At 47.1% G+C, this 25321-nt stretch overlaps 1 protein-coding gene across 2 annotated transcripts; it reads right to left on the minus strand.

Moving 5' to 3' along the window:
- Positions 1–1855: 1855 nt before the first annotated feature.
- Positions 1856–24896, minus strand: LOC144094150 (uncharacterized). 2 transcript variants are annotated; one of them, XR_013306439.1, is made up of 5 exons: positions 22329–24896; positions 20210–20353; positions 18656–18703; positions 18341–18439; positions 1856–1939 (listed from the first exon to the last, which is right to left on the minus strand). XR_013306439.1 is itself a non-coding variant. In XM_077628069.1 (4 exons), the coding sequence occupies exons 1-3, from the start codon at positions 22624–22626 to the stop codon at positions 18687–18689; spliced, it is 459 nt and encodes a 152-aa protein (XP_077484195.1). In that variant the 5' UTR covers positions 22627–24896; the 3' UTR covers positions 13914–18439; positions 18656–18686. The 2 variants fall into 2 exon arrangements, 1 of the variants encoding a protein (XP_077484195.1); XM_077628069.1 differs by lacking the exon at positions 1856–1939 and having other exon boundaries at positions 13914–18439.
- Positions 24897–25321: the final 425 nt, after the last annotated feature.

Here is a 25321-nt window from a genome sequence, read left to right on the forward strand (position 1 = left end):
TCAGGCAACACTGGCGCACCCTCGATCTGTGACGCCATAAACCGACGGTCACGTGCTTGCCTGCAACTGAACTGCGCATAAAGAGGGTAGGGCAGTGGGTTGTTTATTGTTCAGGCTAGGGGTGAAGGGGGGATGTTGGTGAGAGAATGAGGAGCCCACACCCCACAACAGGGGTCAAAGGAAACAAAGGCCCGTGTCTTGTTTCATTTCTTGTTTTGGAGACTTCACTGCAGTGTGCCACGGCGGTACTGGAGTAGGTGCTTGTTGTGCTCCACACCGACTGTGCGTGGCAGTTTCGGAGTTGACAGTGCTATCGATTTGTGACGTCACTCAGGCTGCATCAATATGGCCGTCACTGCCAGGGGGAGGGGCTTAGAACTGATAACCTCCAATTGCAATTTCTAGCTTTCTAGCTGAAATGTGCGCATAGGGCCGTGCGCCTTTTTTATGTATAGTTAATAATGCCGTGGCTAGTGGCAGTAACGTAAAATCATGATTTGTTGGTAGAACATGTCATGACCCCTTTAATAATCGCGTCTATGTGATTGTTTCATGAAAGGTAGGATGTTATGTGAACCCCGAAATACTTGATGGTGGGTACTGATTCTATGGGAACATTGTTCAGAGTGTAATGGCATGGTACGGGGCTATATTGCGAAATTGAAGGATGTCAAAATCAGAGGCAGGCATAGCTTTCCAGAACCTGTATCAAGCCTCGAGGTATCGAACATGAAAATAGCTTCAGAGAGATCAAGTTGGGTTTTCTCGCGTTGGATATCGAAAATGGGCGGTTTTAGAACAGGTGATGTAGGCGCATTTCCTGTAACGATGACATGTGCAACGCCCTTTTATGACTATGTAATGCGGGAAAGGCAATTTTTACGAGCTGCCAAATGCATATTTTCTGTGGTCGATGTCTCGAATTACGATTCTGTTTCAGAAGTTTATTAAACTGGGTTTGCCTGCTGTGTTGAGGGCCTTCAATTTGCCACTATAATCTTGTACCCTGAACCAAAAAAAAATAAGAGGTTCCATTTACATTGGTCAATACTCGTCGTTTCGTTGTGTTCTGTTATGTACGTAATGTCCGCCTTGCTCTATAATCAACCTGCATAGACGTACGTTTCGCAACTTTTCAAATAAAAATCTGTATTGAATAATTTGAAACACCAAGTTTGTGTGTATGCTTATATAAGTGCATGTGTGTAGAAAGTTTCTACAAAAATGCCTAGTGCAGTCATTTTATCCATTTGCATGATGAAGTCTTCCTGTTCCTTCTGTCGCCATTTAGACCTCAAAATCAAAATAAGGTTGCCACTAGCTCACTGCGACAACATGGCAGAGTTTCTCTTCTTTGCATTGCAACAGAGTTCAAATAAAGGTCAAAGCATAACTGCAGAACTGCTTGCTGCTCAGCAGAATGACAGCACAATAGTATTACCAATAAAAACACCTAGGAATATGTGCTCTTTTCACACCTGTAAAGCAGACTTGCAGTGGTTGCAGTGTGCAGAAGTATTTTTATGATCATGTGGTTGTGAAGCACGATATCCCGCCCAGTGGTAACGGGAGCAACTTTATGAAAACAGGCAAAAACAGAAAACTTGATGCTGTTGGTCCTGCGGGACGACACGTTTGCTGTCTACATGAATCACCGGCACGCAATTCTCCGTGGCCTTGTGTTTTCATCACGTTTACATTGAACACTTCTCAGCCAAAATCAGTGAAGAGCAGAGTCGAACTGGAAATTGGGGAACTGTGCTGCTAAGGAAACAGAATTATGCTGCTGTCTTTTTTGTCCTATTGTGGACATCTAAACCTGGATCTGTGGAAATAAATAATACAACAAAAATATGTGATCATGCCCTCCTTTATTTGATACTACCAAAAACAGGTCCCTGAGAGGGAGGTCCTGGCAAGGCAGTTATGTTTAAGCACTCTGCAACCAAAAAGAACAGATCACGTTATCAGCACAAATAACCGTGCACAATAACACCACAATTAGGTTAAGAGGAAACAGTGTAAGGAGAAATGTATAATCTATACACAGAAAGGGAAAAACATGAAGCAGTAATATCATATAGTGGCTACAAAACACCACACAAGAACAAGCATACAAAAAACAACAAAATTACCATAGCCAAAAAGAGGAAATAGAAAGGTAAAACATGATAAAACAGCCGGAAAATATTTTGGAATCCTCTGAAGCGAAGGAAACCAACATGCATAGAAAAAACAAGGCTGTAAAAGTTTTAATCGGTAACAAGATAATTGAAAATCACGAACTGGTTTGACTGAGGCATTGATCCATGCCAGAGCCATACCTCGCTGGCCTGCAAGGTAGCCTTGAATATGCAACTGGAAGACAAATGTGCTTAAAAAAGGACCAAATCTGAGAAAAAAAACTTGGAGATGAAGAAAAAAGAAGTGATGCCAGGCATTGCACATCTGGTTATTAAGCAGTTACCGCAAGCTACAAAATTATCCAAAACTGTTCTGCACTTAGATGAATCAAAAGAACCGGAGCATAAATATTTAGATAATTGGCAAAAGTAGTGAGAAATTCCATCCACTTGACTTCCACCGGGGCAAGTAGATTTAGGAAAGCCCAGATATAGTATTAGGTGCGACGGTCCCACCAACACCCCCAGACATGAGAAATGTCTGTGCCATCACAGCATATAGCATGTAATAAAGGAGTATTTACTCTTACAAATCTACTCCACCATGAGGGATTCCCTTAAACATTTGACCAGCATATAGCATTACACCTGTTCACACCATGCAGGTGGCAACAGTACTAGCAGCACCTCTTGCTCGCATGACAACCTGGCCAGTTTGTGGTACTGGGCTACAGACTGCCGACTGCGGTCATGCAAGTGACACAGAATGGGGGGCAACGCTCACTCATGTATCACCTGGGCCAGTTTGTGTCACTTGCTTATGTTGAATTCCAATGGCAGATTGAGAGCGCTCCGCCGGATCACAAACGGAGCGCGTAGTTCAGGCGGAGATCACTCCCTCCCATTTTGCCAATGGAATGCATGCGCTCCCGCGGGGCCCTTCAGCGCAAGAATAGCTCCAAGTTCAGGCAACATGGCGGCGCCCTTCGAAGCACGGCCTCTCGCTTCACCAGCGATTCGTCCTTGCCGCCACACTGTCTCTCACGTTCACGGCAAACAAAAGGCGCACGAAGCTTTTGCTTTGTGTGATGATGCCCGCACCACAAAATTCCAGTGAGGAAACGCGCCAGATATTCAGATTGCTTCCTTAGTTCGCGGGAGGTTCAAACAAGTCAACGATTTTGGTCAAAAAGCGGTCACAAAGAATTGACCGCGATGGAATTGACATCCCGTTAAGAAAATTTTTTGTTTTAACTTGTGCGGATGCGAACAAAACGAAAAATAATTACATTTGGGAGAATTCAATTTAAAAAAGTAAAAAATACTGCTTGTACGTTTCCCGGATCACCGCGTAGCGACGACAGGAAGTTCGCGTATGCGACAGGACGGATGCAGCCGGTCATGACCGGAAGCAGACGCGGGAAAGTAAAACGTCGCGCGAGGTTCCGGTCAAATCTGCCGATTTCGGCGGAGCAAATATCGCTGCTCCACGGCGCGATCCGGGATCGACGTCTGATCCCGATCTGCCATTGGAACAGACAACTCGCACTCCCATTTTGCCATTCAAATACGATTGCTCCCAACAGAGCATAAAAACTTGATCCGGATCTGCCATAGGAATTCAACATTAGACTATGAATACATTCAGACCTTGTTGATATGTTGCCAGTTCCTACGCTTTAAATCGTGAACAACAGAAATGTCTCCTCCTAGAATTACAAACAAGACCATGTGACACATTTTCCCAGCTCCTAAATTTACAGTTTTGACGAATTTTGGTCGTATAATATGTTTAATGACTAACCGTAGCTGTGCAAACATTTAAACGGGCCAAACATAGCGGCATGCAACATGAAAAACTAGGATGCAGCAGCAGTCACCTACTGCGGTGGCTTCTTCCTCATGGACCCAAGCAAAAACAAGTCTGAGAGCGGCAAAGCAATACGAAGGCTGGTGCACCAATACACAGGTACAGATAAACAACTACTGGAGGAGGTCCGGGTCAAATGCTACGGCAACGACCAGGTCGAGTGTTACAAAGAGGAATATCAAGGCGAAGAGAACCCCGTCATGGACAGGCCCATAACCAGGGAAGAGGTGGTCGATGCGATCAGGTCGGCAACAAGAAACACGGCAGCAGGAGCAGACAGAATCCGCAATTCACTGATCAGAAACTTAAGCGACGGAGCTATTGACCAGCTCACCGCGTACCTCAATAAACTATGGCAGGAAGGAACAGTACCCGCCGAATGGAAACACGCGGTCGTGGTGATGATTCCGAAGCCCGGTAAAAAACTACAAGTGGAAAACCTCAGGCCGATATCCCTCACATCGTGCCTAGGCAAGATGTACGAACGAATAATAACGAAGAGAATTCAGTCACACCTGGAGAGAAACCAACTCTACCCTGATAGCATGTACGGGTTTCGAGCCCACCTGTCCACGCAAGACGTACTCCTCCAGCTAAAGGAGGAAGTACTTGAAAAAATGCCGAGAAGCGGAGAAAACGTTGTCATGGCCCTCGACATCAAAGGAGCCTTTGACAACGTAAGCCACGCCGCCATCATGGAAGGCATAAACGCCACGAACTGCGGAAGGAGAGCCCATAACTACATCAGGGCCTTCCTAAGCAACCGAACAGCGACCGTAGGGCTAGCCGAGCTGCGCAGTGACGTCTTCGCCACACCCTGCAAAGGAACACCCCAAGGCTCAGTCATATCGCCGGTGCTCTTCAACATGTCAATGCTAAGACTGGCAAGAAAGCTCAAAGAGATCCCGGGTATCAAACACGCCATGTACGCCGACGACATAACCGTGTGGATCACCCAAGGATCGCTAGGTGAAAAACAAGACCGACTACAGGAAGCCGCCACCTGCGTAGAAGACTACGTGAAGGAGAGGGGCCTGAAATGCTCGACCGAAAAATCGGAGCTCATCAGAATAGGGAGACACCCTACCCAAGCCCCACTGGACGTCGTCCTCGAGGGACAACCGATCCCGGAGAAAAACATAATCCGCATTCTGGGCATGTGGCTACAGAGTAGCCGCAAATGCAGCCACACCATCACCCTGCTCAGGAAAGCCACGGAACAAGTAGGAAGAATGATCAGCCGAGTATCCCAAAGAAGATACGGAATGAAGGAAGACGACACCCTAAGACTCGTAAACAGCCTAATCGTCAGCAGGGTCACATACTCGCTGCCCTACCACGCAACAACAAAAGCGGAAAGAGAGCAAGCCGACTGTATACTAAGGAAGGCCTACAAGATCGCTCTGCACCTACCCAGGAACACGTCAAATGAAAAATTACTCCAGCTCGGAGTCAGCAACACCTTTGACGAGCTAGCAGAGGCTCAAATGGGTGCGCAATTGACGAGGCTCAGGGGCTCCCCCACAGGAAGGGCGCTCCTAAAAAGGCTAGGTCGGAACGCAAGTGGTCTGGCTGACAGATACACAGAAGTTCCAGACAACCTCAGAAGAACTTTCAACGTGGGACCCTTACCTAAAAATATGGATCCCAACCTACACGAAGAAAGGCGGAGAGCCAGGGCCGAACAGATAAACAGAAGGCTAGGCCAATCCGAAAGCACACTATACACAGACGCTTCTATGTACGCAAGAGCAGAGAAACGCACAGCCGCGGTAGCGGTGGTCAACGGTACAGGGGAAACTATCACCTGCGCTTCAGTAGGGGTGTCAGGGATAGCAGAGGCCGAAGAAATTGCCGTCGCGCTAGCGATAGCCGAAGGCTACAGAAAAGGTCGCTCCCTAAATATCCTAACGGACTCGAAAGAAACATGCAGAAACTATACGAAGGGCAATATCAGCGGCACTGCCCTCAGAATAATCAGCGAGGCGGCAGCCTCAGCTGAAAGAATACCCATACAACATATAATCTGGGTGCCAGCCCACGCAGGCGTAGCAGGAAACGAAAGGGCGGACAGTCTAGCTCGAGGGCTCACTTACCGAGCAGGCTTATCGATCGTCTCGGAGTCACGGCTACTCATATGCGAGGGGGGCTACACAGAGACCCTACAACTATATAGGGGAATCAGAAAGAGATATCCATCACCACACAAAGCACTAAATAGGGAAGAGGCTGTAGGATGGCGTAGGCTACAGACGAACACCTTCCCTAACCTACACACATACAACAAGATATCACCAACGCAATTCAGACCAGACTGCCCCTGGTGCGGCAGTACGCCCACACTCTATCACATCACCTGGGAATGCAAGAGAAACATAGCATTCCACAATCAACAAACACCGAGTGCGGAGCAATGGGAGAGCTGTCTCTTCAGCAGCGAGCTTGAGGTCCAGAGGGCCTTGGTAAAGCACGCAACTGAAGCGGCACAACTCAGTGGAGCCCTGGACTGAGGGCCCACTCTTGCTTGAAGACTCAAGTCGCCAGCACCCAAGCAAGACGACCAGGAAGTCTTCATCCCCGCGAACCTCTTGGAAAGAAATAAAAGTTTTCTCTCTCTCTCTGTGCAGTGCCCAAGTGCAGAGCACCAGAAAAGCGACAAAGGTGCTGAAACGTGCGAGCAGACCATTTTTGTGGCAACGCAACAAAAGGAGGCCGCGTTACACCTCTGCAAAAGTGCAAAAGGCAGCAGTGTGGTGTGCGTTGTTGGCACGTGCTTAAAAACCCGGGCGGTCTAAACTAATCCAGAGCCCTACAATACAGCGTCCCTCGCAGCCCATGTGTCAATCCACGACGTTAAACTGCTTGGTTAAATTACTACGTCTACTTGCTTACAAATGTATTGTTCTGCCTACCTTAGATTATGCTGCTATTATTTGGGACCCATTCACACAAACTAACATAAATAAATTAGAGAAGGTTCAAAAGAGGGCGGCACGGTACATATATAACAATTACCGACGTTCATCAGTAACATATCTTTTAATCCAAGCTGGCCTCCTGACAATAACTGTGCGAAACCGTTGCGCAGGACTTAAATTTATGTCTCAATTAATCAAAAGACACTCCAGAACGGAGCTTACCCATTTGCTTGTTCTTTCGTCCGGATATGCAACGCCACAACGACACCAGCTAACTTTAACTCCTTTTCGAGTTCGAAATAACTGCTTTAAATACCCGTTCCTTCCCCGAACTATTTCCGATTGGAATAACCTCACTAACAATGAAGTGCAGCAGCCGTCGCTGACGCTGTTCTCGCAACATATCACCTAGTTTTTATCGCATTTGCTATTTCACTGTTCTGTTGTATATGTTTAATTGTATTCCCAATAATACAGAAGAGCTTCAATTTGCACTGTTTTGATTACTTTTGCCTGTTTTGTTAAACTGCTTAGTTTGTATCCCCACCCTGCTAAAATCCCAACTCCGGGGTTGCAATATCAATAAATAAATAAATATACTACGACGTGCTTGCATGCAAACAGGCGAAGTGCAGAGAAGGCAGCATGAAAAGCAAGGGCACTTAGACAGTCAGCTGCCACAGCGCCACCCTGCACTGCATATATGCAAGGGCACACACCATCTGAGCATGACCAAGAAGAAATTTTGGCTCATTTTACTACCGACAGACCGGATGTCTTGCAAATTTGTTTCCGCACTTAAGACAACGCACATGTGGACTGATTTCTGCAAGCTCGAGAAGACATTGAAACCTTATGCAAAGACACGCCAGTCGACATTTCAACGAACTGAAATTCCACCATAGTCACCAGTTACATATTCAAATTTGGGCCCTTTGGATCACATATTTGTCTGGATGTTTTTGTGTGCACATTTCTGAAGTGCATCACTCGGTTACATTGTAGTACACTGTACGAGCACACTATCAATGAACACTGCCAAAGATAGCGAGAAATTCCGTCAGCCTGACTTCCACTCAGCCATGTAAATGATGGGGAAAGCCCAGTCTGTTTTAATATTAGGTGTGATGGTCCCAACAGCACCAGCAGACATGAGAAATGTCTGCGCCATCACAGTATATACCATTACACCGGTTCACACCATGCAAGTAGCAACAGCACCAGCAGGGCCTCTCTCGCATGACAACCCGGCCAGTTTGTGGTACTGGGCTACAGGTTGCAACTGCACGTTGCGTGAGCACACCACCACTTGAAAGCCGAACCACCACTAGAAGCAACTTTTACCTTTGCGTAAGGTGTAGTACCAGAAACTTCTTATGAACTAACACACTCTAAATGGCTGACGCCCATTCACACTGCACAATTCATGCCACACAAAAGCAAGTGGCGCCAGCGCTGGGGGCACCTCTCTCATGTACCACCCAGGCCAGTTAGTGCCACTGCCTACGTAATATCACAGGTCAGCACACTCATTAACGAGTGCACTCATATCGCATGCATGTGACATGTGTGATAACGTGAGTGTGAGTGGGTGGTCGTGTCTGTGAGTGCGATTGAGTGCCTGCGAGTGAGAGTGTGTTTGAGCTGCCTTCCATGACGACGAGGTATGCGTAACATCAGGGCGGTTACACGCCCTAACTTTTTTGAAAGAGCCGCAGACCAGGTCTGGACACAAAATGAACACCAACGTTTTCCCAATTACACAAAGCGAATATAATTTTCAACTGCTACCTGGCTTGCCAGGTGTCAAACATATTCCCAGCTTTATTTTAAATTGACAGCTTTGTTTACTGTATTTTTCCTTTCATATATCAGTGCTGGCCACCAAAAGATGAGCTCTCAAACAAATGCCATACTCCAGAAGTGTGCCTGAAATCTTTCCAAAGCCTGCATTATAATGTATAGTCCGCTCCCTCCAATATTGCTTTCCTTACCATGCCCACAGCGTGTAGGTCACTGGTGACCCATAGCTGCTGTACCCTACCTTTAGATACCTATGCATTTGCATACTTGTTAGACGAAAGCAGTCTAAAAAATTAGGGCTGCGCAAATAATCAAAAGGTTGAATAGTTGACCAAGCTACCGCGGTGGCTCATTGGTTATGGCGCTTGGATGCTGACCCAAAAGACGTGGGTCCGATCCCGGCCGTTTCAGTCGAATTTTGATGGAGGCAAAATTCTAGACACCTGTGTACTGTGCGAAGTCGGTGCGAAAAACCGCAGGTGGTCGAAATTTCCGGAGCCCTTCACTGCGGTGTCCCGCATGGCCCGGGTCGTTTTGGGACATTGAACCCCTATAAACCACAAATAGTGAATATCATTTTGCATTTAATTCGCACCACACTTTAACTGCTCGAAGTATTAGAACTTCCTAAATGCTCAAACATTACGAACTCGTAGCCAAACAACGCAACACATCCAAACGACACCCGCCGGTTAGAGTAACTCATGCTTGACACATCAGTTAGCTTGCAATTTCCTCACAACAAATATACAGCCAACATGTGGTTAAGATTAGCTCTTGTATAAAACAAATATGGGCAGGTTGCGGCTGCACAATAGCCTCAGCATGCAAGGCGGCATTGAGTGGAGCTCTGATTGGGGGCACAAATTCTGAATAACTGACTGGGGCAGCCAGGGGAGCTTCAACGAGTTAGGTGACGAGCAGATGGAAGCACGTCTGTCTATAGCTTGTGAATGGTGTGGGTTAACTCTGGGTATAGATTCGTGAACACACAGTAGTAGCCAGACGTGCCTCTTCACCACAGAGTATATATTGCAGTGTCGAAAAGGGAACGAAACAAGCTTTATCACATGAAATAATTGTAATCCTATCTGCTAATTTAAAACCTTTCCTTTCCTTTTTGTGGCCTCATATCATACAGGGACAGTCTACTATCGGAGAAGAGTAGACATTTTGGCATATTCTTGCAGATCTTCCCGCTCTGGTGGCTTAGTGGTTAGGGCATTCGATTACCGGGCTGGACGACTCAGGTTTGACCCCAGCCACAGCGGCTGCATTTTGATAGAGGCAAAACACAAGGCACCCATGTACTGTGCAGTGTGCGTGCACATTAAAGAACTCCAAGTGGTTGAAATTATCCGGAGCCTTCTATTACAGCATTCGTCATAGCCAGAGTTGCTATGGGACATTAAATCCATAAACCAAACTTTCTTGTACATCTTTCCCTACGATGACAACAGCAAGGGGAGAACTTGTGATTTTGGCAGAAATTTACATTCTAAATTGACAAAGAAACCATGCCAGAGCAAATGGTGTGCAGTGCTGCCTTAAAACCTTGTGGCTTTTTAAGCAATTAAGCAACATCTCGGTATATAACACTAAATTTAATGAATAAGACCGAGTGCAAAACAGCGTTCTTTTATTTTCGCTACAAGGTTTAGTTGTCTTAATGTTTTTTTCTGTTTTGCAACTATAGTCGGATGCAATTTAAGTCTGTAGTGAAGCTCGCCCCCATTCAGGACCGCCGCACAGAATTCCTCCATGGCAAAAAAGTAGCCTAGTATTAAACTTTTCTTGCTCCCTAAGCAAAAAACTAATCACAACTACAAAAAAATTTGCTCTAGAATTGTGATACCTGGCTTGTTTAATATAGTCAAGCATTAAGAAGCTGATTTCGTCAACCATTGTGACTTGCCAGCAGAGTAATACAGTACGCCGTGGACAATGTCCCAGTGTTAGTAACTGCAGTTTTTTTAGTTGTATCCTACTGCAGTAGTTTCTCACATGTTTTAACCATGCTTTCTGAGCATTTCTTTTAATGTATTCAAAAACGCAGCCTGACACTATACTGCCAGTGGCTTGCCTACCAATGGCAGCACTACTGTCTGCAAAAGCGGTTCCTGGTACCTGCGTTAACGCGAGTTATTTTACTGACAGTACTTTCAAAACCACCTTCGCATTCTCAACGCTATATTAATAAAAACCTATGCACCCTGGTTAATGTCACACTCAATATTGCCAATGCATGGCACCCAGGCAGTGTGGCAAAGGTTGCATTCCTAAAGGAATTTGCAGACTCCAATCCCTACGAAAATACGATGGTTTCTGGAGGTTTAACATCCCAAAGCGACTCAGGCTATGAGGGACGCCATAGTGAAGGGCTCCGGAAATTTCGACCACCTGGGGTTCTTTACGTGCACCGACATCGCACAGTACATAAGCCGTCGTGGAGGAGTGGAAGCAGAAGCATCCCTTTCTTGAACAAGAAAGTGAGACTACCATATGAAAAAATAGGTTTAAATTGTTCTCCTGCGTTTCAAAGCTCCGAATCAGAGTATTCGTTTAGTGAGGAAAGGAGCCTTTGATTGCTGCTAAAAAACGTCTGCAAAAGTCAGTATATTGTCCCTTTAAATCAGCTTAGCCTCGAGTCATATCAATAAGATGTACACTATGAGATGAAGGGCAAGGAAGAGGGGCAGACTATGTTTGAAGTGACAAGATCAGCCGTTTAAGGTACAATTTAGCTAGCTTGACATGAGAAAGTAATGTCTAAATAGATCTAAATTTCTTACTTTCAGGACAAAGATCAGTGGCTCCGTTATTACTGGATCAATCGAAGTCTACTGGATATGCAAGGTTTTTACAAGGCTTACTGTATTGCAATGGCTAAAAATACTTGTCACAGTAAAACTGCACTGATGCAATTTCCAGGGGACTAGAGGAAAAGCATATAACATAAACACGATGTAATTGTGTTCAGGAGCACGTTATGTAGTCGTGCTCTCTCAGAATGTGGATACATGGATCATAATCCGCGATGCGGATAGGTGGACCCTGTTGACATTCAAGCTGCTGTCTCACATGCTCCCCTTCTGAACATGTTACAGCTGATGTAGAAGCGGAGGCATTGCTGCGTTTGGGCCAATATCTTAACTGTTTTTTTGCCGCCTATTGGCAGGTGGTTGAGTTGAGTTGAGTGGTTGTAAACTACCGGTGGGATTAGCTTTGCAGTTGCTGCCGGCAATTGCTCCACCGTAGCGACACCTAAATAGAAATCACAGAAACACTGTACGCAAAAACACAAATAGACACTTCTGAGGTCACCATGTGGAGGCCAAATCCGTGTCCTGCAGGTAAAGTAGAAGAAGGCGAGAAGCATCCCTTCTACTCGACTGGCTCCCGCGCGGGAAAACAATGTCCTGAAGAGAACTGTGAGGAACTCCTGCCTTCTTGAGGGATCCGAATAACACAGCCCGTTCCGCGTTCTACAAAGTACAGCACAAGAGGTAATGTTCTATGTCACCACACACACCACACGTTGAGCACAATGGTGACAACGCTAGGCCAGTCTTATACATCCACGCCGGCGTACGAGCAGAATCCGTGCGAACGCGGTGCAGCAAAGTGGCTTGGTACCTTTTGAGACCCTTGGTCACACATGGCTGATGAGGAGAACTCCACAAAGAACTGAAGTGGCACACCACATCTCTGAACATTTGCTTGATATCATGAGGGACTCCATGTACTGGAATCCCGGAGAGAGCTGTATGGGCGAGGTTGTCTGCTATCTCGTTGCCTAAGACACCTATGTGCGAGGGCAGCCATTGAAAACGTATAGAGAAGCCTTTGCTATGTAGATTCTGCACCAAACGTAGGGATCTAAGACTCAAGGCATCAGTGGGGAACCCGTACTCTAACCTTTGAAGGGCAGATTTTGAATCCGTAATTATGACAGTAGGTTGAGACGTACAACACCGTAGCTTCTTTCGAGCTGCCTCAATGGCAACGCTTTCGGCCATTGTGGAGGACATGACTTTAGTAAAACGAACAGACCAATCATACCTCAAAGACGGAATATGAAAAGCAGCTGCACTAGATCCTCTGACCTTGTCCACAGAGCCGTCTGTAAAAATTTGAAGATGACTGGCATATTCGGTCTCAAGATATTCCAGTACGAGCGAACGCACTGCCGCTAGAGGAGAATTCCGCTTAGCGCGAACGTGGGGAATTGTCAAGGAACAATCGAGGCTCGGAAAGGACCAAGGTGGCTTCAACGTCTTATGTCGATCTCGAAGGTCGAGACCCAGAGAACGAAGAGTATTTAAAGCCAAGTACGCCCGGGACTCAGATCTCTTTCGAAGGCGCTGTAGAAGCGCTCTCCCGGCAACAGTCTCTCTGAGGCGGCCAATTTGCAGCAAAAGTCTTTGTGAAGCGGCTAGCCGAAGAGGTTTCGATTGAGACTCATACAGTACTGCATTGTTTGGAGCAGCCTGCGGAACGCCGAGAGCCCTCCTTAGTCCCATTCTGTGCAAAACCTCAAGGCGTTCCAGCTGCGATAACGAGGGGGAAATTAAAGGGAGCTGGTACAATATGCGACTTGTCACCAGGGCATCGTGAAGCCTGATCATTGAAGCAGGATGGTTTCCCCATTGCTCACTAGCAACTCTACGAAGCACATTGAGACGCGAAGATAGTGAAGCCACAATCGAGTCCACAGCTCGTCGCCACTGTAGACGTGAGTCAATAGTGACGCCCAAAAAACTTATGTGGTTAACCTGACGAAGGCAAGACTGATCAAGGTCTGTGCTCAGCCGCGCATACCATCGTCGCCTACCTGGAAACAGGACGAAGCCAGATTTTTCCACCGAGAGAGTCAACCCAACACCTTGAAGGGTAACTTTTAACTGAAAGCACGGCCTGTCGCGCTAATAGAGCTAAGCGTTTGTGTTGATATCCGGTTAACCAGACAAATGTCGTCTGCATATATCGACATATGGACATGCCTACGTTTTTGCACTTTTGCGGGAAGACCAGCCATGACAACATTAACCCTTTTTGCGACATTGGGACAACCCTTGTCCCACCTGCAAGGCTGTAGCAAAAAGACGATTGTGAAAACTGCGAGAGAGCTGGGTTTGCTTGAGACAACTGGCGCCATCTAAGAGAGATGTGTTTAACTATTTTATGCTTTCTTTTTTTCCTGCTGGGTGGCGCAAGCGTCCCGTGTGTGTTGTAGTTTGTTGCTTTTTTTCGAAGGACGGAGCTGTGCACACGCGATTTTCGAAGAGCAACATTTTTCTTCAAAAATGCCAGGTAAGACGCCATTGTGTTCTCCGTGCTTCTAAATATGTCAGGCTCATATGAGTAAAATTGTACAGTTCGTATAATGTTGCAAAGAATTCTGTGTTCGAAAGTCTGCAGGCATATGGAAGTTCATTATCTAGAAGCATGGCGTCGTGTGTCGTTCGTTCTCGAATGAAACGTATAAATTTATTATGTATTCATTCGTCCTTGCAGGGGAACGGAGTCTCACCGCTGAAGAGGCATTAGAGGTGTTTTTTAGCCTGCCTGACGGTTCGGAAAGTGATGTGTCAAGTGATTCGGGTGACGAGTTAGCCCTACCATCAACCTCGGCTTTCGATCCGATAGAGTCGTCGGAATGTGACGAAAACATCGAGCCGCCGCGCAAGAAAAGACCCAAGAAGGCATACACACGCAAAAAGAAAACTAAGAACGCGCGCGCTAAACCCATTCATCATGACAGTGACCATGAAGAGGAAGACGATTCCCTATCAGCAGGATGGAAAATTCACCGACATACTCACAAAAACTAAAGGCAGACTGCAGCGCATGCGACGCGTTTTCTCTGTACTTTGATGAAGAGGTGTGGAAAATGATTGTTGAGGAAACAAACTTCTATGCTCTTCAAGGAATGATGCCAAACTGGCGCACGCTCACAGAGAGCGAGCTGAAGGCCTACATAGGGATGCTCATACTAATGAGCATTCATAACTTGCCTCAAGTGTACCTGTATTGGAGTTCAGACAAGTTTTTCAACGTTCAAGAAATCTCCAGTGTAATGTCGTTTAGACGTTTTCAACAGATCACTCGTTGCCTGCACCTAAACGACAATTCAGATACCTGATAAGACCTCACCAAATTTTGATAGGTGCTACAGGGTGAGGCCCCTAATGGAAATGCTCAACATCAACTTCCAAAAAGAGTACAAGCCTTCCTCCCAGGTTGCTGTCGACGAGTCCATGATTCTCTTCAAGGGTAGATCGGCAATGAAGCAATATATGCCGCTCAAACCAAAAATCAAGCGTGGGTATAAAGTGTGGAGTATCGCTGACAGCCAGACTGGTTACCTCTGTAAATTTGACCTCTATCAAGGCCGCACAGAGCGTCGACCCACTGACGTGGGACTCGGTGAGCATGTAGTGCTCTCTCTAACAGAAGACGTGGTGGACGCAGGCTCACAAGTTTTCTTCGATAATTTTTTTTCCTCGACGAAGCTTCTCCAGCGCCTTCGAGGGCGAGGTATATTTGCTTGTGGAACATTCAGATCCAACAAGAAAGATCTGCCTCAAGAGGTAAAGGTTTACAATAAATTGAAGCGGGGATTATTCCTGTACAGATCCAAAGGGCCAATTTCTGTGTACCAGTGGCGGGACTCCAAGAACGTCCCTGTGATGTCCAATTATCACGACCCCCAAGAAGAAGCTACAGTGGAAAGGAAGCTGCCTTGTGGAACAAAAATCCAGGTGACATGCCCGAAGGCTGTGAAAGACTATAATCGGTGGATGGGTGGAGTTGACCGATTTGACCAAAAAAGAAATGCCTACATAGTAGATAGGCGGTCAAAAAAAGGATGGCACAGAATTTTTTATTTCATGGTTGATGCTGCCATCGTGAATGCCTTTATTCAGCACGCAGGTGTTCACGATGCTGGCAGCACAGACTTGCTGCAATTCAAGCTCATTCTTGGGCGACAACTAGTCGAGCGGCAATGCTTCCGCACTGGAAGATCCCAGGCAGACTACCTCAGAAAAAATGGGCGCCACAGTGGTTCTATACTAACAGGAGTTCCACACGAAGTCCGTTTTCAAGGAAACAACCACTTCCCACAATCATCTGGCACAAGGAGGAGATAAGGAGGAGATGCCGCTGGTGTTCAACCAAGCGCGCCGAAGTGCGCACCAAGCTCATATGCACAGGTTGTAACGTGCCATTATGTATGCAGTGCTTTTCTACCTTTCACTCATTAAAGTGAACCTAAAATCACGATGCAACTTTCTTTTGTGGTACCCCCTTGTGAGCATTGGGACACATGCTGTCCCACCTCCCTTTATTCCTTGTCCTGTGCAGCGGGACACATGTTGTCCCACCTTTTGTGCTAAAACCATTGTACGGAGAGTGACGAAAACTGGTCTGACCGCCTTTTCTTAGCCTCAATAAAGTGTCCTTGGATCAAAAAAACTATTTTTTTTTGCGTGTGACCTCATGCCTTATAAAGGGTTAAAGAGCGTTGGGGACAGGGCACTACCCTGAGGTACCCCTCGCGATACCGCCCTTTCGGAGCTCATTGTACTGCCTAACCGCACTCGAAATTTACGATCACTGAGAAATGAGTGAATGAATCGCAGAAGATAGCCCTGTACGCCTATGACCTGCAGACTATTCAGTATTGAGCTCTGGAGGACGCTATCATAAGCCTTTGATACGTCTAGGAAAATAGCTAGTGTTGAAAGTCCAAAAGCACTCTGATGTTCAATGTGGCTTATCAAGTCCAGGACGCTATCTTGCGCGCTTAAACCTGTGCGGAATCCAGTCATGCATGTTGGTAGTGCCCTTCTATCCTCAAGCCACCAAGACAAACGCTTACTTGCCATCTTCTCCATGAGCTTAGCCACACACGACTTCAGCGATACAGGACGATACGAGGCCGCGTATGTCATCTCTTTGCTGGCCTTCAGCAGTGGGACTACGCAAGCCACCTTCCATGAAGGGGGAACGTCACCAGACTCCCACACTCGATTGAGATAGGTTAGGAGCATCTTCCGGTGTTCCAGAGGCAGGTTCTGTAACATTTGATTGGTAACGCCGTCAGGACCTGGTGCACAGCAACGCCGCAGGCTGCGGAGCGCTGTCTAGTTCTCGAAGTGTGAACGGGGCGTTCATGACAGACGGAGACGTAGCAGGCAGAGCGCAGGGATGAATGCCTGGTCTGGAATTTACAAATGCATCCGCAAATTCCTCTGCCAAGCACACGAGATGTTTCTGCGTGCGCAATGCAAGCGCCTCGAAAGGTTTACTCGGACGAGAGCCACCAGCAAGACTGCCAACGACACGCCAAATTCTCGTTATCGGTGAGAAAACAGTCAAACTAGCGCAAAAGGATGCCCACTGGGACCTACAGGGCTTGTTCGCATGACGTCTAATGGCAGAGTTGAGCCTGTTGAAAGTTGTCTTCAAGGCTCTGCCGTCCTTCTTCCACAACAGTTGTCGCTGCGCCCTTCTGCGCGCTGCGCAGAGGTTCCCGAGTTTTAAATCCGGAGTCGGAAAATGATCAGGTAGCTTGAGCGCCGTGGTAGCAGCCATCTTAGGATAAATCATTTTGTCTGTCACATCACCGGAAACACAGGCTCAGTGCTCCCTGTATTTGTCCCAATTAACAACATGGCAAATTTTAGGACCACGCAGATGGAAGTCGGCAGTAAACACAAATATCGGGTAGTGATCACTTCCCATTCGGTCAGCTCTAGTTGAGCACTGCACACGGACGTCAGGTGAATGTAAGGTTAGGTCTATAGATGTGGGTGAGGTTGGAGGCCGAAAGAAAGTGGGACTTCCGTCGTTGGCCACGCACAGGTCCAAACTGTCGATGACTTCTACAAGCTGGCGTCCGCGAGGATCTGTGTTCCTGTCACCCCAGGCAGGGTGGTGGGCGTTGAAGTCACCGCAGATGATTCTGGGTGCTGGGCAGCGGTCACAAAGTTGCTGGAGGAACAAAGCCATATCGACCTTCTTCCGCGGGGACACGTATACTGATGCAATGGACAGAGTTCGGAAGGCGAGCCGAATCCTCACAGCCACTACTTCAATACTGTCGGTGCAAAGATCGGTAACGTTCAAAGCCACATGAGGAATCTCCCTTCGTATGTAAAGGGCGGCACTTCCTGCGGGAAAAGACTTTATGCTGCAATTCTTGTGGGTGACGTATCCCGGCAAAGACCTCCCGCTTGGCAAGCCAGCCTCCGAGAGGGCCAGTACTGGAACACAGGTCTCTTTCAAGAACAATTTTAGTTCTCCTAATCGACTTATAATCCCAGCGCAGTTCCACTGCATGATAAACGGCACTTTTCTAGGGTTTTTAGTTGGAGCAGGTTGAAGAAAACTAGCCATCTAGGAGTTGAAGTTCTCTGCGAAGGCGGTGATCAAGGTCTCAATGGAAAGCACCAGCTGTATAAAGTTCTTCAAAGTGCCAGGCTGCATTGCTTGGCTAAATGAACGCAGGACATCAAACAAAACGCGAAGAAGGTCGGAGAGATTCCGGCTTTTGAGCTCCTTATTTTGCTGCACGCACTGACGCACCACTTCGACAAAAGACGGGGACTGGGACCCACCCTTGGCCACGGTAGCTGGTGTCTGCATCTCTTTTAAGGCAGGTGGTGGCCTGGGCTAGATGGTGGTTCCTCCTCTTTGTCGGCACACCCGCTGATAACCTGCACAAGTTTGCCAATGTATTCACGCACCAATGCTCCCACTTTTGGGTCAGTTGATGTTTATTTACCGAATTTACGTGTAAGAACCGAAAACTCAATGTCGACACCTGCAAGCACATTTGAAGTCTTGTGACTGAATCATGTCACCTTGAATGCTGTCAAATAGTGCTGCAGGCTCATCCTCTGGGAATGAACCATCTGCAGATGAGTACTCACTGGCTGACTCGTGAACAGGAGGTTCATCCAGTCAGAATGAATGGTCATCTGCAGAAGACAAAACAAAAGATGGATCCTCAATGACTGGCTCATGAACAGTTGCATCCCTTCACCGCAGCTCCCACTGCGCAACTGCATGGACATGGTGGCACCTTTTCATGCACAGAAAAAATCCTTACAGCTGCACTGCAACCTGTGGAAACAAGTGTTACATTCAGGGTAGCTAAGCATGCACGCTTGGCACTGTGTGTCCTTCCTGACAACGGTGGGGTCAGTACGTTCTTCAGATCGTGACTGCACAGACCACTTTCCATCAGAAAAGTCTGGTCATGCCAGACTTGGAGACTTCCACTCCTGCAGCATGCTTCTTGAAGCAGTATGCTGTGCGATGGTCTGCCCAGTGCTTCACTTGACAGATCAGCTGCTTCATTATCTGGTCAGTAAGCCAATTTTATCAGACACCAGCAGCCTGTCGAACCGCCAGTTCTGAAACCCTCCCAAATAACTTTTCTTGAGCTCATTATGCATTGACTCAAGATGTTTGTTAGTAGTCAAACCGGTGCCCTGCCTGTAAAAAAGCCCACTGTTCTGGGCGCTTAGCATATACCCTCTCAAAGTACTCAACAAACTTAACGCACTCAACAAACTCCTTTTAAGTGCGGAACTCTGACAGCTCCTTGTGCAAGTCCTCCACTTCTGCTGGTCCACATTGCATTCAGCTTCTCTTGCACAACTTCTCGGCTTTGGCTGTAAGTTACATTGGTCATGTTGCACTTCCAGCTCCGTCTGATGTGCCACACACACAGCAGACGTTTCAAAAGGTTCCCCATGACCCTTGCAAAGTCATTTGCATATGGTGGTGCATTATCTGACATGAATGCACCATAGCTAACTTGTGTGCCAAGCCTGTCCGATTGCAGTAAAAGATCTTACCATTGCATCCTCAGACACATTGAGAGGACGAATGCACACGGAATGCCTGACCCACGATATCCTATGACCATCACATTTGTAAGCTGGTGCTTATAGCGATTTGTGCCATGAGTTGCATCAACACACACTGCTCTTTGACCGTGCTTTAGTAGCATGTGACCCTGGGTAGTGTTCATCATTGCCATCACAAACTCACCAATACCTTCTTCTCTCAGTTTATCTGGCTCTGTATACAGCAGAGCACCTTGATCCTGTAGCTCGACGATCCACTTCTGCGTACTGACAGTCATTACAATTTTTCTCCTGTTCCCGCCAATATTAAACTTCATCTTTATATTCTGGACCTCTGATGAGGTCAGAAAGTGAAGCCTGTCTAGTGGAGCTCTGGCAGGCGAACGTGCATCTGAAAGAATAACCCTTTGAGGGACCTGCAGCTTCAGCTTGCGTGCAGTGCCCTTCTGGTCAGCAATTGACAAGGAATGGCACCGTAGCTCTTTCTCATGGCCACAGTGATCAGCTTGATAGTCTACTACCAAATTTCCATTTTTTAAATCACATCTATTGTCGCCAAGCAGTGCCTCTCACATTTCACACTGGCATGAACCCTCGATTGGCGCTTACCTTTTCCTGTCTTCACATATGGCCCTGAGCGATGGCAAACCAGATACTTCTTTGTCCCTCCAGATGCCAAATGTTTTGTACCCCCTGACACAACAATGCGGACAAGCTCAGTCTTTTCCTCATGATCCTTCAAGCTTTCAAAATCTGTGAAAAAGGAACAGGCATCAATACGAGTTAAGCTACAGCGAGCAATCCCCAGAACTGCAAGTAAACTACTGCGAATTGAATGCAGCAATGTTACCTTCTCGTATTGAATAATGCTTCATTTCTTTTTCACATGCAAGCATTCCTTAATCTAGAAGGCTTATTCTCAGCTGACACATATCCCAAATAATGAAGACAGGTTTTCCTTGTTGCCATATTTATTTCCAGCCACCTGAATGTTCTCCCATACCTATCTCGGTTAAGTTTGCAATTGTTTAACGATATAAGCCATGTGTATGCACACCTTACAACATGCCACAGCGTAAAACCAAACAGTGCCCATAATCTGGCCCAACCTGCTACACAAAAAAGATGAAGTGCTCCAAAAGGCTGTTGTGCCATGAAACAACATTAATCCGATAGAGGCGAAATTCTAGAGGCTCGTGTACTGTGCGATTTCAGTGCATATAAAAGAACCCCAGGTGGTCGAAATTTTCAGAGCCCTTCACTACGGCGTCTCTAATAGCCTGAGTCGCTTTGGGACGTTCAACCCCATAAACGAAACTAAACTTATAAGCAGACTATTTCATCATGGTAATGTTTAAATTCTGATTCTTTGCAGACAGAAGGCTTGCATGCATTGGCATCAAAAAACGAAACAAGGTGCCTGAAGTTACGGAATGACATGTCTACTGCTACAGTTCTGTCTAAACGCAGCATTTACTGCAGCACTGCAGTTCCGTCCATACCTAACCGTGCATTCCTTTCTGGAGCACCTCCTGGCATGAAATTTTTCTGTCAGGTTTTGATCGCAATAAAACCTCTACAAGCTAGTGAAATTTGAAGGTTATCGCATCTGTTCCACCTAACACGAACGAATAAATTTTTCCTGTCATGATGGGCACTTGGTGCACAACAAAAGTGATTACAGGATATAGAAAAAATTGTAGTGGACACTTAGTCTCCACCTTGAGGATGTGACGCAATAGCTTTAATGTGTTAAAGTCCATATGTGTCGAATTGGTCATTCTTGACTTTACATTAATTCCTGGGCTTCATACCACACCTAGCAAAGTGGTGCTGCAGTTAAGCGATGCGCCACTGTCCTGCGACGGCAGGTGCTGTCACAAGTGAGGTGGCGGGCCTTGTGCACCGGTAGGGGTCGCCCTTCCTGAGCAACCTCTCACAATCAACCGTTTAATTTAACCGGCACAGACGCGAGATTTTCTGCTGAACGGGAGCCTTAACACTGTCGCATCAAAAGATTTGGCTACCTATGTTCATGTCGTGGTTGTAACCTTCTTTCGAATTTAAATAGTGCGCTAGGCCGGTTAATCCAAGTAGATAAAGCCTAAACAGATCACTTTCAAATTGCATTAGGCTGTACATATATCATCACAGCATGTACTGTCGGGGACAAAAACGCCCAGGACACACAGTTATCAAAACCATATAGCTTTGTTATCAGCCAGTGGTTGTAAATCACGCTTGTGGAGATGAAACTACGCCTTGGAATGTATGTGTGTTAGTGAAATAAGGCAAACAATAGCACACTTCACACCTATAAGCCGATACCATCAGTCGCGCATCTTGAAAAATTTTGTCCCCAACAGTACAACGGTATATTGGTGTGTAGTATGTTTGACACTTTGCAGCTAAAGCAGTTATGCTTGCATTAATTAGGTTACCTTAAGTTAGAGAACTCAAGTGGCAGTTGCTGTTACTCCCGGACATAACTCCAAGAGCAGCTAATTCTTTTTCAAAATGCCTAGCGCTCCACCCTGACGGAACAAAATGACTGATGTTATAAGTTCTGCCCATGTGTACTAGCGCATAGCATCACAAAACATCCAAATGCACAGCAAGTTTCCGAGACGCGTTATTTCAACTTGTGTGGCTTCCCTACTACCGCATACTGCAACCCCATGACAGAAAATGGCGTTTGCACAACATGGAAATCTCGTTTATACCTCACCTGTTAAGGAAGAGAACTCAAGCCTGATGCGCCTCGGCACAAACCCGTGGACCTGTTCGTGGTGCCGCAAGAGGCCACCACGGTGGGGAAACGCAACATCACAGCAAACATCACATTCAAACGAAGCACTGCAATTATGAACCAACGAGTCGGTGACATCAGGGTGCTGTTTTCGCACGTGCCGCCTCTGTGCACTTTCAAAGGTGAACAAAGGATTGCACACCGGACGCAGATACCTATCTTGTTCAGTGGAGCCCGCAGCAAGGCATTCCGCGCTGCTTGAACTTTGGCTTTCCATCTTGGCGACGGAAACAATAGCCGGGTTAAGTGAAAATCTGCTCAGGGAGATTGTTCGGTGACCAGACAGGATCAATGGCGAAGAGCCAAGGCCTTGAGAAGGCAAGCATGATCACGTGGTAAGGTAAGGTAAGCAAACTTTATTGGATCTTTTAAGCAATTCGCGGCTGCAGGGCCCGCGTCGTCCTCGTCTCAGGCAGTCTTGGGTCCTGTCCTCGCAAGGTCGGGCCCCTATTCCAGGGCTCCGCTGAGCCGCGCTGCCTAACAAGCGTGCTGCACCAGGGTCCTTTGGACTGTGAGCTCGCTGCTGACGAGCCGGCTCTCCCATAGCTCCGCACTCGGGTGTTCGTGTTGGTGGAATGTTCTGTTTCGCTCACACTCCCACGTGATGTGGTAGAGTGTCGGCACCGCCCCGCACCAAGGGCATGTGGCTCTGTACTGTGTTGGAAACATCTTGCTCAGTAGGTGTAGGTTGGGAAAAACACCCGTCTGCAGCCTGCGCCACCCGGTCGCCTCCTCCTTTGTTAGCGCCCTGTGTGGCGGTGGGTACCTATATCTCATGCCCCTGTATAGGCCTAGGTGCTCCGCGTACCCCCGTCGCAGGCCTGGGTGTAGAAGACGTCCGGTTGCCCCGCTCGGAAACTCAACTCGCGAGTGAGGCCGTCCGCCTTCTCATTCCCCTTAATGCCTCCGTGCCCGGGTATCCATATCAGGTTGTGTATATGTTTTCTATCCAAGCATTTTACCTGAGTATGTTTAGGGCCACGCTACCTATTCTCCCTCTAATGTAGTTTCTGCGTGCCTCCTTCGAGTCAGTGAGTATATTTAGGGATTTGTTTTCCCTGGACCCACTAGCTACCGCCAAGGCTATGAGTCAGCCGTGCATTCCTGCGTTGTAGTGCGACGACTGATGTGAGCTGTAACTTCCACGTAACTGCAACGCGATTTATCTAAGCTAACCACGTGTTTTGCAACAGCGAGACTTGTACGTAATAAAGGCCGCGACGACATACAAGGCGCAAAAGACGAACCCGTTGATGGGGCCAGTAATACGCACATCCAGCACGTTTCGAAACGGATGTTGCTGCTTTATTTCGCGCTTACTGCCGAGTACACACTGCTCGGTCGTTCTAGAAAAGTTTTGCCACCGACGCAGGAAAACCGAATGATATATACTAGTATGAACATTCACCATTAATGCTACAATGTGCTTCCTGAACAGCGGGAGCACGGCCGAGCGCAGCCTCGCGTATATACGCGCATTCTAACGCTCCCGCGGCCCGTTAGCACGCAAAGCAACGCTCTGCCGTATCAGCACGAGCCGGGATTGAGATAGTACAACGGGTCCTTTAATAATCAGCTAAGTGTGCCCTGATGCAAAATGTGTTGTGTTAAGTTAGCAGAAACTCCGGCCCTATCAAGGAAGCGCAAAAGTAAACGTCTGTGTGCATCCCATTATACTGTCACACACGCCCGCGCATAGGCGCACATTTTCACTTGGTGATTCGGCGCTCCGTTGAGGTAGCAGAGTGCAGGTATTGCCACACATGGTCGTTTTTCAGGCTACAATGCGAAAATAATTCGCTACACCCCCGTTTCTAAAAACGGAAATTGGATGTTCTCTTCCATCATACTCTTTCGTTAGCTGACACACGTTTCCGGCCAATAAAGAACACTAAAACAACAAAACAAGCGCACATGAGCTGCTGAACGCTGCCTTGCGCATGCTTTCTCGAGAGCCCCTTTCCAACCAAAGGTACCGGCGGAGCTTCTCTGCACGACAGGCGGCGCTCGCTTTTCCGCAAATGGTCAATTGGCAACGGCGGGCAAACACATTAGTACACTGATCACAACTGTAGGAGGCTTTCGCACTACCACTAAGAGAGCTTGCAGCTTCGGGATGCTGCTTTCGCACATGCCTCCTTCGAGATTGCTCCAAAACAGACTCAGCTTGGTACACAGGACACTGATACTTATCTCGTACAGGTGATTCTGCGGGTGGTGCGCTTGGTCCCTCCATTCCTAGAAGGGCACCTCGGCGACAGACACAAACACAATTCACACTGGCAAACAAAGAACGCGCAACGGAGCAAACAAGGAGAAACTGCGCGCCCAGCGCAACACAGAATATGGCAACGGCCACATAGAAAGCTCAACGGAGCTGCGGCTGGACAATGCGGTAAAAAAACAGTGCAATTACAGCAAAGTTTACAGCAATTAGCGCAACAGCAAGATCGCAGATCCAGGCATCAGCGACGACGCTTGCACGATGCAACGGGGGACAAAACTGCGGAACAAAGGAGTCACGTGATCATGTATAATACAAAAACAAAATTCAAATCGCATAAAAACAAAACTATAAAAAGTTTTTGTAAAATTTATAAGCATTGTTTTCAAATACGATACTAAAAATTATTTCAGCTGGACAAACAACACAAACAAATTTAGCCAGGGGAAGGGAATTACCCCTAGGGACGGGGAAATCTAAGGGCGGAGTCAAACCTAGGGAGGACTGGGACGGGTTGAACCACACAAACAAAAAAGAAGACTTTGCCGCCGCGGGGTTTACGCTCTTCGAGATTTTGAATCTGTCGGACGGCAGACCAGTGATGCCAACCCTAGGGATTTATCTCTAGATCTAGAGATTTTTCCTTTGCTTTAGGGATTTAGCGTCTTTTTGTGAAATCTAGGGATTT

Source organism: Amblyomma americanum, chromosome 6 (genome assembly GCF_052857255.1).
Source record: "Amblyomma americanum isolate KBUSLIRL-KWMA chromosome 6, ASM5285725v1, whole genome shotgun sequence".
Lineage (NCBI taxonomy): Eukaryota > Metazoa > Arthropoda > Arachnida > Ixodida > Ixodidae > Amblyomma > Amblyomma americanum.